Source organism: Limulus polyphemus, unplaced genomic scaffold (genome assembly GCF_000517525.1).
Source record: "Limulus polyphemus unplaced genomic scaffold, Limulus_polyphemus-2.1.2 Scaffold2111, whole genome shotgun sequence".
NCBI lineage: Eukaryota > Metazoa > Arthropoda > Merostomata > Xiphosura > Limulidae > Limulus > Limulus polyphemus.
Window position 1 is genome coordinate 123754 of NW_013667721.1, and position 12471 is coordinate 136224.

The 12471-nt window shown below is 29.7% G+C and overlaps 1 protein-coding gene and 1 long non-coding RNA gene across 2 annotated transcripts in view; both read left to right on the forward strand.

The window, feature by feature from the left end:
- LOC111087404 overlaps positions 1-10151 on the forward strand; it is a 17167-nt gene extending 7016 nt beyond the window's left edge. The window contains exon 2 of the long non-coding RNA XR_002612106.1: positions 9509-10151. This is a non-coding gene — a long non-coding RNA (uncharacterized LOC111087404). The remainder of the gene's footprint in view (positions 1-9508) is intronic.
- Positions 5530-10151, forward strand: LOC111087403 (adenosine receptor A1-like). Its single transcript, XM_022393943.1, has one exon. The coding sequence runs from the start codon at positions 7757-7759 to the stop codon at positions 8756-8758; it is 1002 nt and encodes a 333-aa protein (XP_022249651.1). The 5' UTR covers positions 5530-7756; the 3' UTR covers positions 8759-10151.
- Positions 10152-12471: the final 2320 nt, after the last annotated feature.

The following is a 12471-nucleotide window of genomic DNA, read 5'->3' on the forward strand; positions in this document are numbered from 1 at the left end:
TAATTGTTGTTACTGTATTACTTAATAGTAATCATTATCTTTAAATTTATACTTCCAGATATAATTTATATGCTCCTTTAGTTATACTTGCATGCACCACAGCACTAACAGATCAGAACTGTACAGAGTATTCCAAGTAAGACCTAACTAATGATTTGCATAGAGATAATCACCTGTTTGACTTGTAATCAGTATGTGTGTATATACTCCCTAAACTTCTATTAGCATTACTACTAGCAACAGATCACTGCATAGATAGTTTGAGTGATTTATCCACCAATATGTTAAGGTCCTTTCAATCATGCTGTTGAATTGGTTCCCATCTATATTAAATGTGGGATTTTGGTTACAATAACCCAAATGCAGTAGCTTTCACTTACTATAATTAATGGTCTCTTGCCAAATACTTGTCCAATTTGCCAATCAATCTAAACCACTCTGTAGTATCTCAACATTCTCAATATAGCTAGAAATACCCAAGAGTTTAATGTCATCAGCAAACTTTACTAATTTTGCTCCTGTCATTATTAGGGCTGAGCAATTTAACTGGATTAATTGATATTATTAGTTACTTTTGATTGTAATTATATTGATTAGTGTCACATAAGATAGTTGATTGATCACTATTACAATCAAATTGATTACTTTCACAAAAATAATCAACTAATTGAAAAGTGTTTCCCATTATTACAATTTTTGATTATTTTAATTATCAAAGTAGTTGAAATATCGGCTATTACTACTTCCTTTCATTGGTCCTACTGTACTTACCAGGATGCATATGTTCTGCTTATACACAAATCACTAATATGAGGGTGTAGCCTTGTGGTCATTTGTTACATTACTAGCCATACTAATGTTCATGTTTACCTGATCTGGCTAAATAATAGCACAGTTTAACTTAATATACTGCTTACTTATTAAAAGCTATAAATATAACCAGTGTTACCTAAGGTAATAATGCTTTAACGAAAAGAAAATATGACAAATTAATATTCATTATTTTTATTCACTCAAAAAAATGATTGCTGAACAACTTGCACATTTAATTATGTTTTTCAGAAATTACTATCCATGGACTAATAATATCAGTTTTAACAATAATTAATATTGTTAAGTCATTAATCTACTTACAGGAACAGGACTTCTGTTTAATTGTGGCTAACTTTAACTAGATAGAAAGCACTAAAACGGGAAACAAAAGTCAGTATTGTCATGTGGGATTCAGGTTATAATAACCCAAATGCAGTAGTTTCTTCCATCCTGTACTATGAAATGTAAAATTAACCATCTTGGTGTGTTCTTTCTAAACTTTAATCCATATCAATAACTTTCTTCAAAGCTTGTGAATTTTTAATACTTTAAGTTAATTTTTTTTTCCTCACTAATTATGGAACTTGATAAAACATTTGAAATGTCTATAATTGTACAGATTTTTTCATATTACCGTGATTTAAAATTTCTTATAATATTTTGTTTTCCACCTTATGAATCATTTTAATCACTGCAAAGAGATCATATAATATTATCACAAGTTTTTTTTTACCAAATAATAAATATTATACTGAATTTGTTTTTTAGGATTGTTGTAAATTTGTTTTTGCTGAATTATAAAAAATCCAAAGAAAATTATTTTTAACAAAGAACTTGTTTAGTTTTAGTAGAGCAGTCTTGTGAACATTTGTAGGGAAGAACTCACAGAATTGTATTAATCATATTTTCAGCTTGTTACAGGCTTCATATTTCATTCTATGTATGATAAATTTTCGTGTGAAACAGTTAAAGGAATAAAAAAGTAACTTAAATCTAAGTTGTTGTACCTGAAGATGTTCATCAAATTAAACAAAGGGCAGTTTGAAAATGTCTTTAAAAAAAACAAAACAAGTGGAAAATAGGAAGATTAATTTTATGTTTGAAAAAAAAAAGTTACATATAATCAATTAATGAGTCCTAAGCTTAATCAGTTAGCAAGTTCCTCTTATTGCCCAGCTTTAGTCAATATCATTAATGCAAATAAAAACAAGTATGGGTCCAAGCAGTGACTTCTGAGGCACACCACAAGTAACAAAGTTTCAGTTTTGTTTCTCTCATAATTCATTCTACAATACAGTCAACTAGTATTTCCCCTATTCCCACTAATGTGATTTGCTTAGCCAACCTTCTGTTTGGCACTTTAACAAAAGTCTTCAGAAAATCAATGTATGTCAAAACCAGGCTCTTTCCATTATTCAGATAACAAGATATTAAAAAGAAATTAGTTAACAGATGAGTAAGGCAAGATAATCTTTTAATGGAGGGCTGCTCAACATCACACCAATGGGAGATCAAATTACAACTTTCAATTCACCACCAAATCAAATTGCTAATTAACCACATAATCTTATATTGTGTAATTTTATTAAAGACTCAGAACATGTAATATCTGTTCACCAATCCATGGGTGTGATAACTTATGACAGAATGAAAAATGTGCAAATATTATTTTACCTCTTTATAATATATATTTATTTTATAAACTTAAATTTTAACTAAGGGATCCTTCCAATTCTTGGGCCCAGAATGAAACCTAGCTGTGAGTCAGATGCAACTCGCAGGCACCAGTTAGAAAACATTACTTTAGTGAGTCCAAGTTGGCTTTCTTTTATGATACCATATTTCACTAAATGACTTTGCAAAGGTTCTTTTATTAAGAGTATTTCCTACTACAGATGGACTATAGGACTAACTAAAGTATAATTTTCAGGAAAACCATTATCACCCCTCTATAAAAACAGGAGTAACATTAGCAACTCTAGAATTTTGAGACACCTGCCCACTATCTTTTGACATACCAAAAATAAGAGAGACTTGCATATCTAACCTTTGACCACTTTTAAAATGATAGTCCTGGTGTTTAATCTATTTTCAAATCACTTATTTTTATTTAACATCAAGGGATTAATATCTTAACATCTGCATGATTGAGGTCAATTCACTAATAACTTAGTTTTTTAAAAATTAGAAACTAGAATTTAAGTTTTTTCTTGATCCCATCATGTATAAAACTGTTAAACCTATCTAGTTATGCAATGATCAATCATCCTCAAATATTTCTTCACTTCTGCTCTTGTAACAGTCTACACATTGGTGGTTAGTAATAAATCTAAAATAGTATTCTTTACATTTGATTCTGTAAACATTTGGTATACTTGTAGAAAACCATCTTGAATCCCTTCACAAAATTTCTTTCACTATTTGATTTCATATAATCCTAATCAATACTTGGAGACGGCTTGAATGGTAATGAAGAAAAACTTTAATACAAGTTTAACATAACAGTAAATGTACAACGTTTCAATAAGGTTTTGTCATCATCAGGTACCCATTCAAGCCATCTCCAAGCATTATTAGTCTCAAAGTGGGTTCCTTGTCATTGAATTTGAATCCCAAACTATGTTTCTAAAATAGTGTCACTGAGTATAGTATCAGTATAATTTTTAAGGTGTGTTTAAAAGTTACTTGTTAAATGAAATTGGTGGCTTATATGATTAATTTCAAAACTATTTTATGTCTCAAATCATTGGCAAATTAAACCTACGTTTTGTTTGGTAAAAAGGGTGTATGATAGTTTGCTGTTTTAAAAATGTGTATATAATTTTAGGTATAATGATGAACGTGGATCATAGTTCAGTTTTTATTTTTCGAATACATTAATTCTTTTCTCTACAATAAAGTTATTGTACATATGTTATAGGATCTGTTAAAAACAACAAATAAGTTTAGTAAAACAGGGTTGGAAATGGAATACAATATAAAATATATATGTATTAATGTCTTAATTTGAATATCTTCTAAGGTTCTTGATAGTTAGTAATGAAAAAAATCTGAATTTATGAATAGTTTGTTTCTTCTTTGGAAATCATAACATTAGTTAAGAAAATATCATTTTACAGGTTTACATCTAAAAATAATGTAATTAGGATTCCACTTCAAAACGTAGTGATGAAAATTTAAAATACTTGGCAATTTTGTAATTGTAAAGTAAGTTTAGAAATTATATACTTCTGAGGAGCTCATGGAATGAAATTATCAATATACTTTGATTAAAAAAAAAATCAACCTTGAAGTTTATGTACATGAAATATTACCGTATATATATATAGATGTTAATTTTGAACACTCATTACATTTACTATGTAGATGTAGTTCAGAGGTCCTTGTTAATAAAACTCGTGGCAGTATAAAGGTTCAGTAAGTTTAGGTAATATGCAAAATATTTTTTTAAAGAACTTTATACAGTGTGTATTCTGAAATAAGATAAAGCAAAAAACAAAATTCAAACCTTACAGACTAGCTGTTTTTCTACTGTTAGTCCATGGTAAGTTATATGTACATGTTACTGTACAATCCAGCCTTTTCAATACAAGTTCAGAGAGGTTTAAACCAATTTAGTCTGTTTGATTTCAGTTCAGAGTGGTTTAAACCAATCTTTGCTGTTGGCTAAATTAGAATGTTTGATAAATGAGCTGCTTGATATTTGACAAGTGGATGTGCATGGTGTATGTATATGAACAAACTCTAGAAAGTTGTGTGTTTGAATGCTCGTTAGCAATCTTAAAGTTTTTTGAAGTGGTATATCAGCATAGAATAAGTTATTGTTTATTGTAAGTTTGATAAAGAAATAAAATTATGAAAAGTTGTTGGATAATAGCTGTCAAGTCAGGAATGTTTTAAAATATAAAGAAAATTTTGATTAGGATGAGTATAAAATGTGGATATAGCCACAATTTTACAGTTGCTTTGTAATGTATAATATTACACGTGTATATGCATCTGTGCATAACTAGGGAATAGTAAAAACTGAGAAAAAAAAGCCATATTTAATGTAATTTGTACCTTTGAAAATACCAGAAATAGACTATTAATAACAGTCAATGGGAAATCTCTGGTGGGCTGCTACTCAGTGCTTCAAGTGAGACTTATTGATACAAATAAGTAATTTCACCAGATTGGAAATACTGTCAGTGCAGATTCCTTATTCCAAATTATCAGTTATTTTTCAGTAACTACAAATTGACAGCCTATCCTTGTACAATAGGATATATGTATATTTTTATAAACAGTCATTCATTTTTATATGTATAAAACATGTAAGTCATTTATTGTTGTTAAAACTTTGGTTCAACTTTGAAATAAAAGCATAAAATGTTAAGTATTAGTACCTGCAATTCTGTTTTTTAGTATGTCTGTATCTGTACTTTTCTTGCTTTATTTAAGAATTTATGTGGCTTACCAGTCTTTAACAAAATAATATAGAAAATAAGAATAATATTAAAATTGTTACAACTTTGTTTGTAAAATGTAGGGAAATATAAACCCAATGTATTAAGATTGTCTCGTGAAACAAATGTGTATTGTTACACTTTTGTTTGAATCTTATAATGTTTCTTCATGAGTGTATTATCTGTAATTTTCATTCTTTTTTTATATTCTTATAAAATGTTGTGTAAGAAAGTGTTATCTTATTTATTTTTCAGTGACTGTCTTTAAACTATTTTCATTGTGATGAAAAAGCATTACATACATGCATACATACAAGTACATAGAACTAGTATTATGTCATTTTTGAACACAGAAAGCGATTTGTTAGACTTCCAGCTGTGTGTGTGTGAGGGAGGGGCATTAAAGAGGGCAGGGCACTTGCGTGCATGTTTAGACCAACCTCAAGAGCGACATGTACATTCACACTTGTGTTCATTACTTATCACTGTTCTTGTCGAGCAGAGAAACATGTAAACCAAATTTATTGGAGATACATGTATCTCTACTTTAAGAAGTCATCTTAACATATCTCCAGTAATGCTTTAACCTTACTTATAGTTTAATGTTCATCACAAAATGTAAGACTGTTAAACTTGTGTTGACTTACTGGTTAATTTTCTATACATATACTATAATACGCTTGTAACGACTAAAGAAAACTCATTTAACTTAACTCAGTATTTCACCATTACAGCTTTTTCAGGAACTATATATATCCTACAAGTTTACTAATCCAGTTGGATTAGTAGACTTGTAAAATATTGATAGCTCCTGATGAAGCTGTAATAGTGAAGTATTGAGCTCATAAACATATATTCTGGAGATATAGATTATTATTTTATTTAGCATAATAGATTTATCTTGTAATAAACTCCAGTTTGCATTAAAATTAGGAATGAGTCACATAAATTCTATTGTTAATTTTGTAAACTACAGTTTATTCATTTCAGTGTTCATTTTGCTTGCTGCAAACAATAGTCTAGTTTGTACTTGAGCTGTATTTAGTAAGTTATTTTGCTTTACCTGTCACAAATAAGTTTACCTGTATTTTTATTGATGAATTAGTGTTTCATTTTGTTTGCAATACTTATTTAATTATTCACTTTACTTGTAACCAGGATTAAGAAAAGTCATATACATGCACTAAAAATTTGGTTGATTTTCTTCAAAATGAAGTGTTATTTAAAAGAAAAAAAAATATTAAATTACAGACCTTGCCAAATAATGATAAATACAGTATTCTAGAAATCAGAATGGTTAACTTTTACATAAACACAAAACATTATTATTGTTAATGCACTGTTAGTTCTTATAAAAAAGAATGCCTGTTATCTTGTTGTATTTCCCCATTTATTTTTATATATGGACAAGATATATGGCTGGATGGACATTCTAGTTAGTTTCATATTCTGAAATTACTGTATATTACTTGGACCTGGTATAAAATTTTTCTATAAAAACATGCAGAAAACTGCAAAAAAAAAGTGATACCTTTTTATCTGCAAAACTTAAGAAATGTATAATAAGGAACCATGGAGAACTATATGAATAAAATTCAGGAAACTTGTTTTTTTTTCTGCATAGAATATATGGTTGAAATATGGTTTAAGGAGTAACTTTGTGGGTGTGTTTCTTTCTGTGAATCTGTGTTTTAATAGAAGCTTGTGAGTAAGTACTTGTAACCAGTAAAGTATATTTTAAGAATTACAAATTTTACTTTCTGACATGTAATTGTGGGTGGGTGCTCTTTCCAACTAACTCAAATACACAGTAAGTTATAAACTATTAAGAGATGACCGTGAGAGCTGCACACATGTTAATGTACTATAATATATAAAGAAAGAAATATAATTTTAAGAAATAAAAACCTCACACGTGTAACTGCTCACGTAGATGAGCTGAAGCTCTCTTCTTATATGCAATCATGCCACCTAGAGCATATAATAGCTCCTCTGTGACCAGGCAGCACTGAAGAGTGATGTTTATTCTAGTGTCAAATTACTTGACTTATAGACCTAGCCGGTACTATCAAATATCCTCCTAGAAACTCTCCCAGACCCAGGCACAACCAGTCTGCTTAAGAACTCACTAGAGACAGTATTAGTAAATCAGTGGGCACTGACTGGTTGTTTCATCACAACCTATGAGTGTGTATTTGTAGAAGCAGTTAAGCTCACATTTGGTAACTAGAGATGGATTTTTTTAGAGCAGCTATATGAACACTGTATAAAACAAGTGATTAGTAGTTCATAGTAGGTATAACCAAACTGAGCACTAGTATTTTGAGAATTGATGGTGGTCTAATCAAGTTTCTCATAAAGAACAGTTATTCCTAATGCTGGATTTTTAAGGTTTGTTGCTACAATATTGAAGAAGAATATTTTTGTGAAAACACTGAGTGTTAGAAGTATGAAATATTAGGTTGCAGTTTTTGCACCTCATTAACCTCTCTGATATGGTCTCCAACAGTAGTCTCCCTACTTCTAACATATCTAGCACTTGTGATGGTTGTACTTTAACGCTGGAATGGAAAACATCTGTTATCATGGGAGTGGAAATAATGTGGACTTTGTTGACAATAGTCATCAATATTTTAACAGTTTTGGTCATCTTGTTTCATCGTCGCCTCAGGACAGTCACAAGCCAACTAGTGGTCAGCCTGTGTGTTGCCAACCTGTTATTTGGAGTATCCATGGCCTATCATGCTGCATACTTCTCTGTACCTGAGCATATTGATAGCTGCAAATACTGTTGCTTGCTGAGATATGTTCTTATTTTGCTACCAGCCTATGCTACAGCATATAATCTTGCTGCCATCAGCTTGGATCGGTACCTGGCTATATTTTATCCTTTGCACTACACTCAGCTGACCAATCCCCGTATAATAAAGTCAGTTGTGTTATTTGTGTGGTTTCTGTCTACCATACTAGCCTTACTGCTACTGGTGTGGAACAAGTGGGCTCCTGACCAGAAGTGTGACTACCTTGCAGTGGCTCCAAAAGAGTATATTCTCTGTTTTATGGTCATTCCTGCATTTATGATTTTTGCTTTTTTAGCATTTGTGCATACACGTATTTGGTTTGAGGTTCGAAGATTGCTGCATCATACCATTGCTATTATCCACAAATCATATAGTCTACAGAAGGAAATCAAGACTGCTGTTACAGTGATTGCTATTGTTATCAGCTACTGTGTATCCTTTCTTCCATATCACATGGTTTTGCTAGTGATCTTGTCTGGCAAGGATAGTGAGAAACTGCACCAGTTGTACACAGCTTTGGTACCTTTGACTTTTCTTAACCCATGTGTTAACCCATTGATATATGTTTGGAGAAACAGACATTTCAGAAAAGCTCTCTTTTCTATTTTAGGATACGGAGCCTCTTCCAGACATCAACTAACTCTTAGACCCATGTATACTGCAAAAATTTTGACTCCTGAAGTATCCACTTCTTAATGATAAACTGTTTTACCTGACTAAAAAGAGCTTTTTTTATCAATCAGGGACTGAATATTTATACTACCTTTTCGATATGATAGATTTTACTATCACTTTCTATTCTGAAGTTTTAGTCAATTGCCAGATCTCATCATTTACTGTTTAACTTTGATAATGTTATTTCTGTTTTATTGACAATCTCCTGATCTCCCTCTTCATTGTGCATTGTTTAATGAACTCTAAAATGTTCCAGTAGCTTAAATAATATTACTATTACTATATCTTGTGTTTTTGAAACTTTTGATTGAAATTCAATTAGAAATGAGTCTGAAACCACACATTTTAAATTTAATAAGTTTTCTCTTTATGTAATTCTTATACATTTACACGTAGAAAGTACTGTCTTTCATTAATCTTAAATTATACCTTAACAAAGGTTATTAGAAAAGGAGAGTATGGCTAATATTTTAATATGTGATAATATCTGATAATAATTATTTTAAGGAAACTCATTTTTTTCCTAATTGTATTTAGTATTTTGTACAAGGTTCATATAAAGGTATTTTGATATATGTACACATACGCTGGAGTAAAATTGTGTATGTACTTACTTTCTTATTTAGTTTCAGTAACATAATGTGGCATTCTGTTTGGGTGTAAGGTGTAACTTAATAGTGAATCTGTGGTAATGAATTTTGAGTATACATGCATACATTTAGTAACCCCATGTTTGTTTGTTTTTCATATGCACAAATATGTTTCTTTCAGGCTTATGGCTAGATTTGGTGGGCTCGTATACACATACTTTCAGGTCTTTATCATCAGGAAAGACTTGTAACAAGATATAACACAAAAGTTATTGGTAATCACTGATCACTTAATTGATTCTATGGGATGTTTTTGATCAGTGACATTTATTATAAGATAACAATCATTAATTTGAAAAGATCCTTAGCTTATAGATCTTTTACAAGTGTGTTTGACAGATGATCAGGTTTCACTAATGTTCATTAATGTTATGCTGTTTATTCTACATGCATCTTTTACTTTAGTCAGAGGCTAAAATTGTAATAATTATGAATATTATCTTAAAACCTAATTGTTATTACATTTAATGTTCTAACTTATTTAGTTCTTCCCAGTATAGAATTTTGTTTTAGAGCAATAACTTGTCTTATTTAGGTATTGACTACATGTACATTTTCAATATAATAAAAGTGAAGTTTTGGGATTAAGATTATTTAATTCTTATTTATTTGGCCAAATAATTGTATATGTATTTTTTATATACTGCCAGGAAGAAAAATGTGTAGAAATCATTAAAGTTGACAAACACTGTAAACAGTTAGTATTGTTTATTCATGTAATGTTTAAAATGTTCAAACAAAATAAAAAAATACATTGTTTAAGATATTTTTTGCACTTTTTCTCTAAATTGAAGGATATAAAATATTCCATACTAGTGATATAATGCTATTTGTTATTAACAAGCTTTCAGTTACCCAAATGCTCTTTTAAATAGCCAATTGACAGAATCTTAATAAACTTTTTAATGAATGCTACATACATATCTAACTTTTGATTCACGTCTGAGTTAATTATGGTGATAAATGTAACTCAGAGTTCAGTGCAAGAAATTATACAGGATGTTCAATATGCAATGTCTCATATTTGACTATGATAAATGAAAGAAATTATATTAAGATAGAATTTATAAACTGATTTTGATCTTAGCTTTTCAAGCCTTTTATTAAATTGCATTCAAATACACTAAGTTATACACACATGCAATATATTTACAAAATTTCATGTGTAGTAGCATAATATACATGCTATTTGGGCATGTTGTATAATGATGGACATTTATTGTGTTGTAGCAACAATTTTAGTCATTTTAAGATAAATAATTCAGATGTTACTCACTTTTAATACAAGCTACAAAAAATTTAACATAGTTAACAAAACAGTTTGTTGTAAATATTCTAGAATATTCATGCACAATTTCAAGAATAATTATCCATTTTAAATCCAAAAACTGCTGTCTAAAGTTAATAATGGAAGAAAAAATAACTTAAGATATTAGTAACTTCAGTTTAGATATGTTGGTTGGTTTTAGTGGAATATTAGTATTGAATTTGGGAGGAGCAAAATGGAATGCTACCTTATATTGATGAATAAGGATTATATACTGTATTTTTTGTAAAGATATTGGATACACATTTATTTGTATGTTACAGCATGAAGTCATTATAATATTTCTAAGTAAGGAAACAGTTGTACACATATCAGCATGTCATTTTTTTTTTAATGGAACCTGGAAAATGGTAAAATTTTGGAAATTAAAATCAGAATTACCTCTCTATTAAAATTCTTTAACAAAGATAAATGGAATGCATAACTCTTATTATAATAATACAATAAAAAGATTGGAAAAAGTTACATTTATATTGAACTGTAAAAGCTTTTAATGCTGTTCTCTGTAAAGAATGAAAAACATTGTAAACATTTTAATCCAATTGCTAGATAGCTCTCAAATGGAAATACCACACTTGTAGCTAAAACTATAAAGATACTTATCGTACATGTAACTTGATCCACACCAAATAATACATGTTTTTGAAAATGGAATATCCTCCCCTAAAATCTTAAGTAATAAATAGTAATTTAATCACTAATTAAAGGTATTAAATGTATATCAGTCACACTTTTTTATTGATGTGGCAGTGTGTTAAAGGACCATTAAGTTGAACAGTGAATTTCATATTCTAGAGAAAATTTTACACTATTTTAAAAATGTTTATTATTTATAAATTTTTATCAAAGAACTAGGAAAGAAAATCCACTGATTTTCACACATACATTTAAAACATAAATCCAAATGATTGAAAATTAATCATGTGAAGAAAAAAAAGTTACTTTGACATAAAGTGGACCAGATAATTTAATGGTCATTTTTTCATCATCAGAAGCATGTGTATTTTTTTATCAGTGCTGTAACAGTATCATGAGGAATAGAACTACCTTATTTAAATTTGCCTTATGTGCTCTGTTTATGAATTAATGGGGCTCATAAAAATGAAAGTATATCTGTCCCTCACTTCATACACATTCTTCTGTTACTTCCAATAATTACACAGAAAGCAACTAATTTTGGACAAATTTTGTAATCAGAATTATTTTAATATGTAATAAAAAGTGTGAGGATTAACAATGTATTTGATCTTTTGGTTATGGCATGATGATAACCTTGAGACATGATACTAAAGAGATCAGAATAGTTATAAACTTCAGAAATTGATGGAAAGCAATCTCCTCTGACTGGGGCTTGAACCCAAGATCCCTGGCTTACACTAGTATTTTGAGAATAATGCTCATACCCAGAGTTACCAGGGCTCTAGTCTGTAGAAAACATGCCATCATCACAAACATTCCCCACTAATTGTGTTATCCAACTAACTGGTTGTATTTAACATTTTGCAACTACAGGTGTATATAAACTTAATAAACTCATGATGCATCAGTTCTATGATTTCACATAACCATTCATTCTGCAGAGCACATTTTTCAGTTATATATTTTAATAACTTGTAATGCATGAGAAACCTCACAGAAGACCTAGTTTGGGTCATCATTTATAAAGATCACAAATACAGTGTAAAGTTAGTGAAAAGCGATTTGTTCAAAACCCACTGATCAAGCAGGTGTTTTAGACCGATTCTTCTTTCTTCGAA

Excerpts from the sequence above, each read along its gene's own strand:
- LOC111087403 (XM_022393943.1), top strand. The coding sequence starts at position 7,757 with ATGGTCTCCAACAGTAGTCTCCCTACTTCTAACATATCTAGCACTTGT.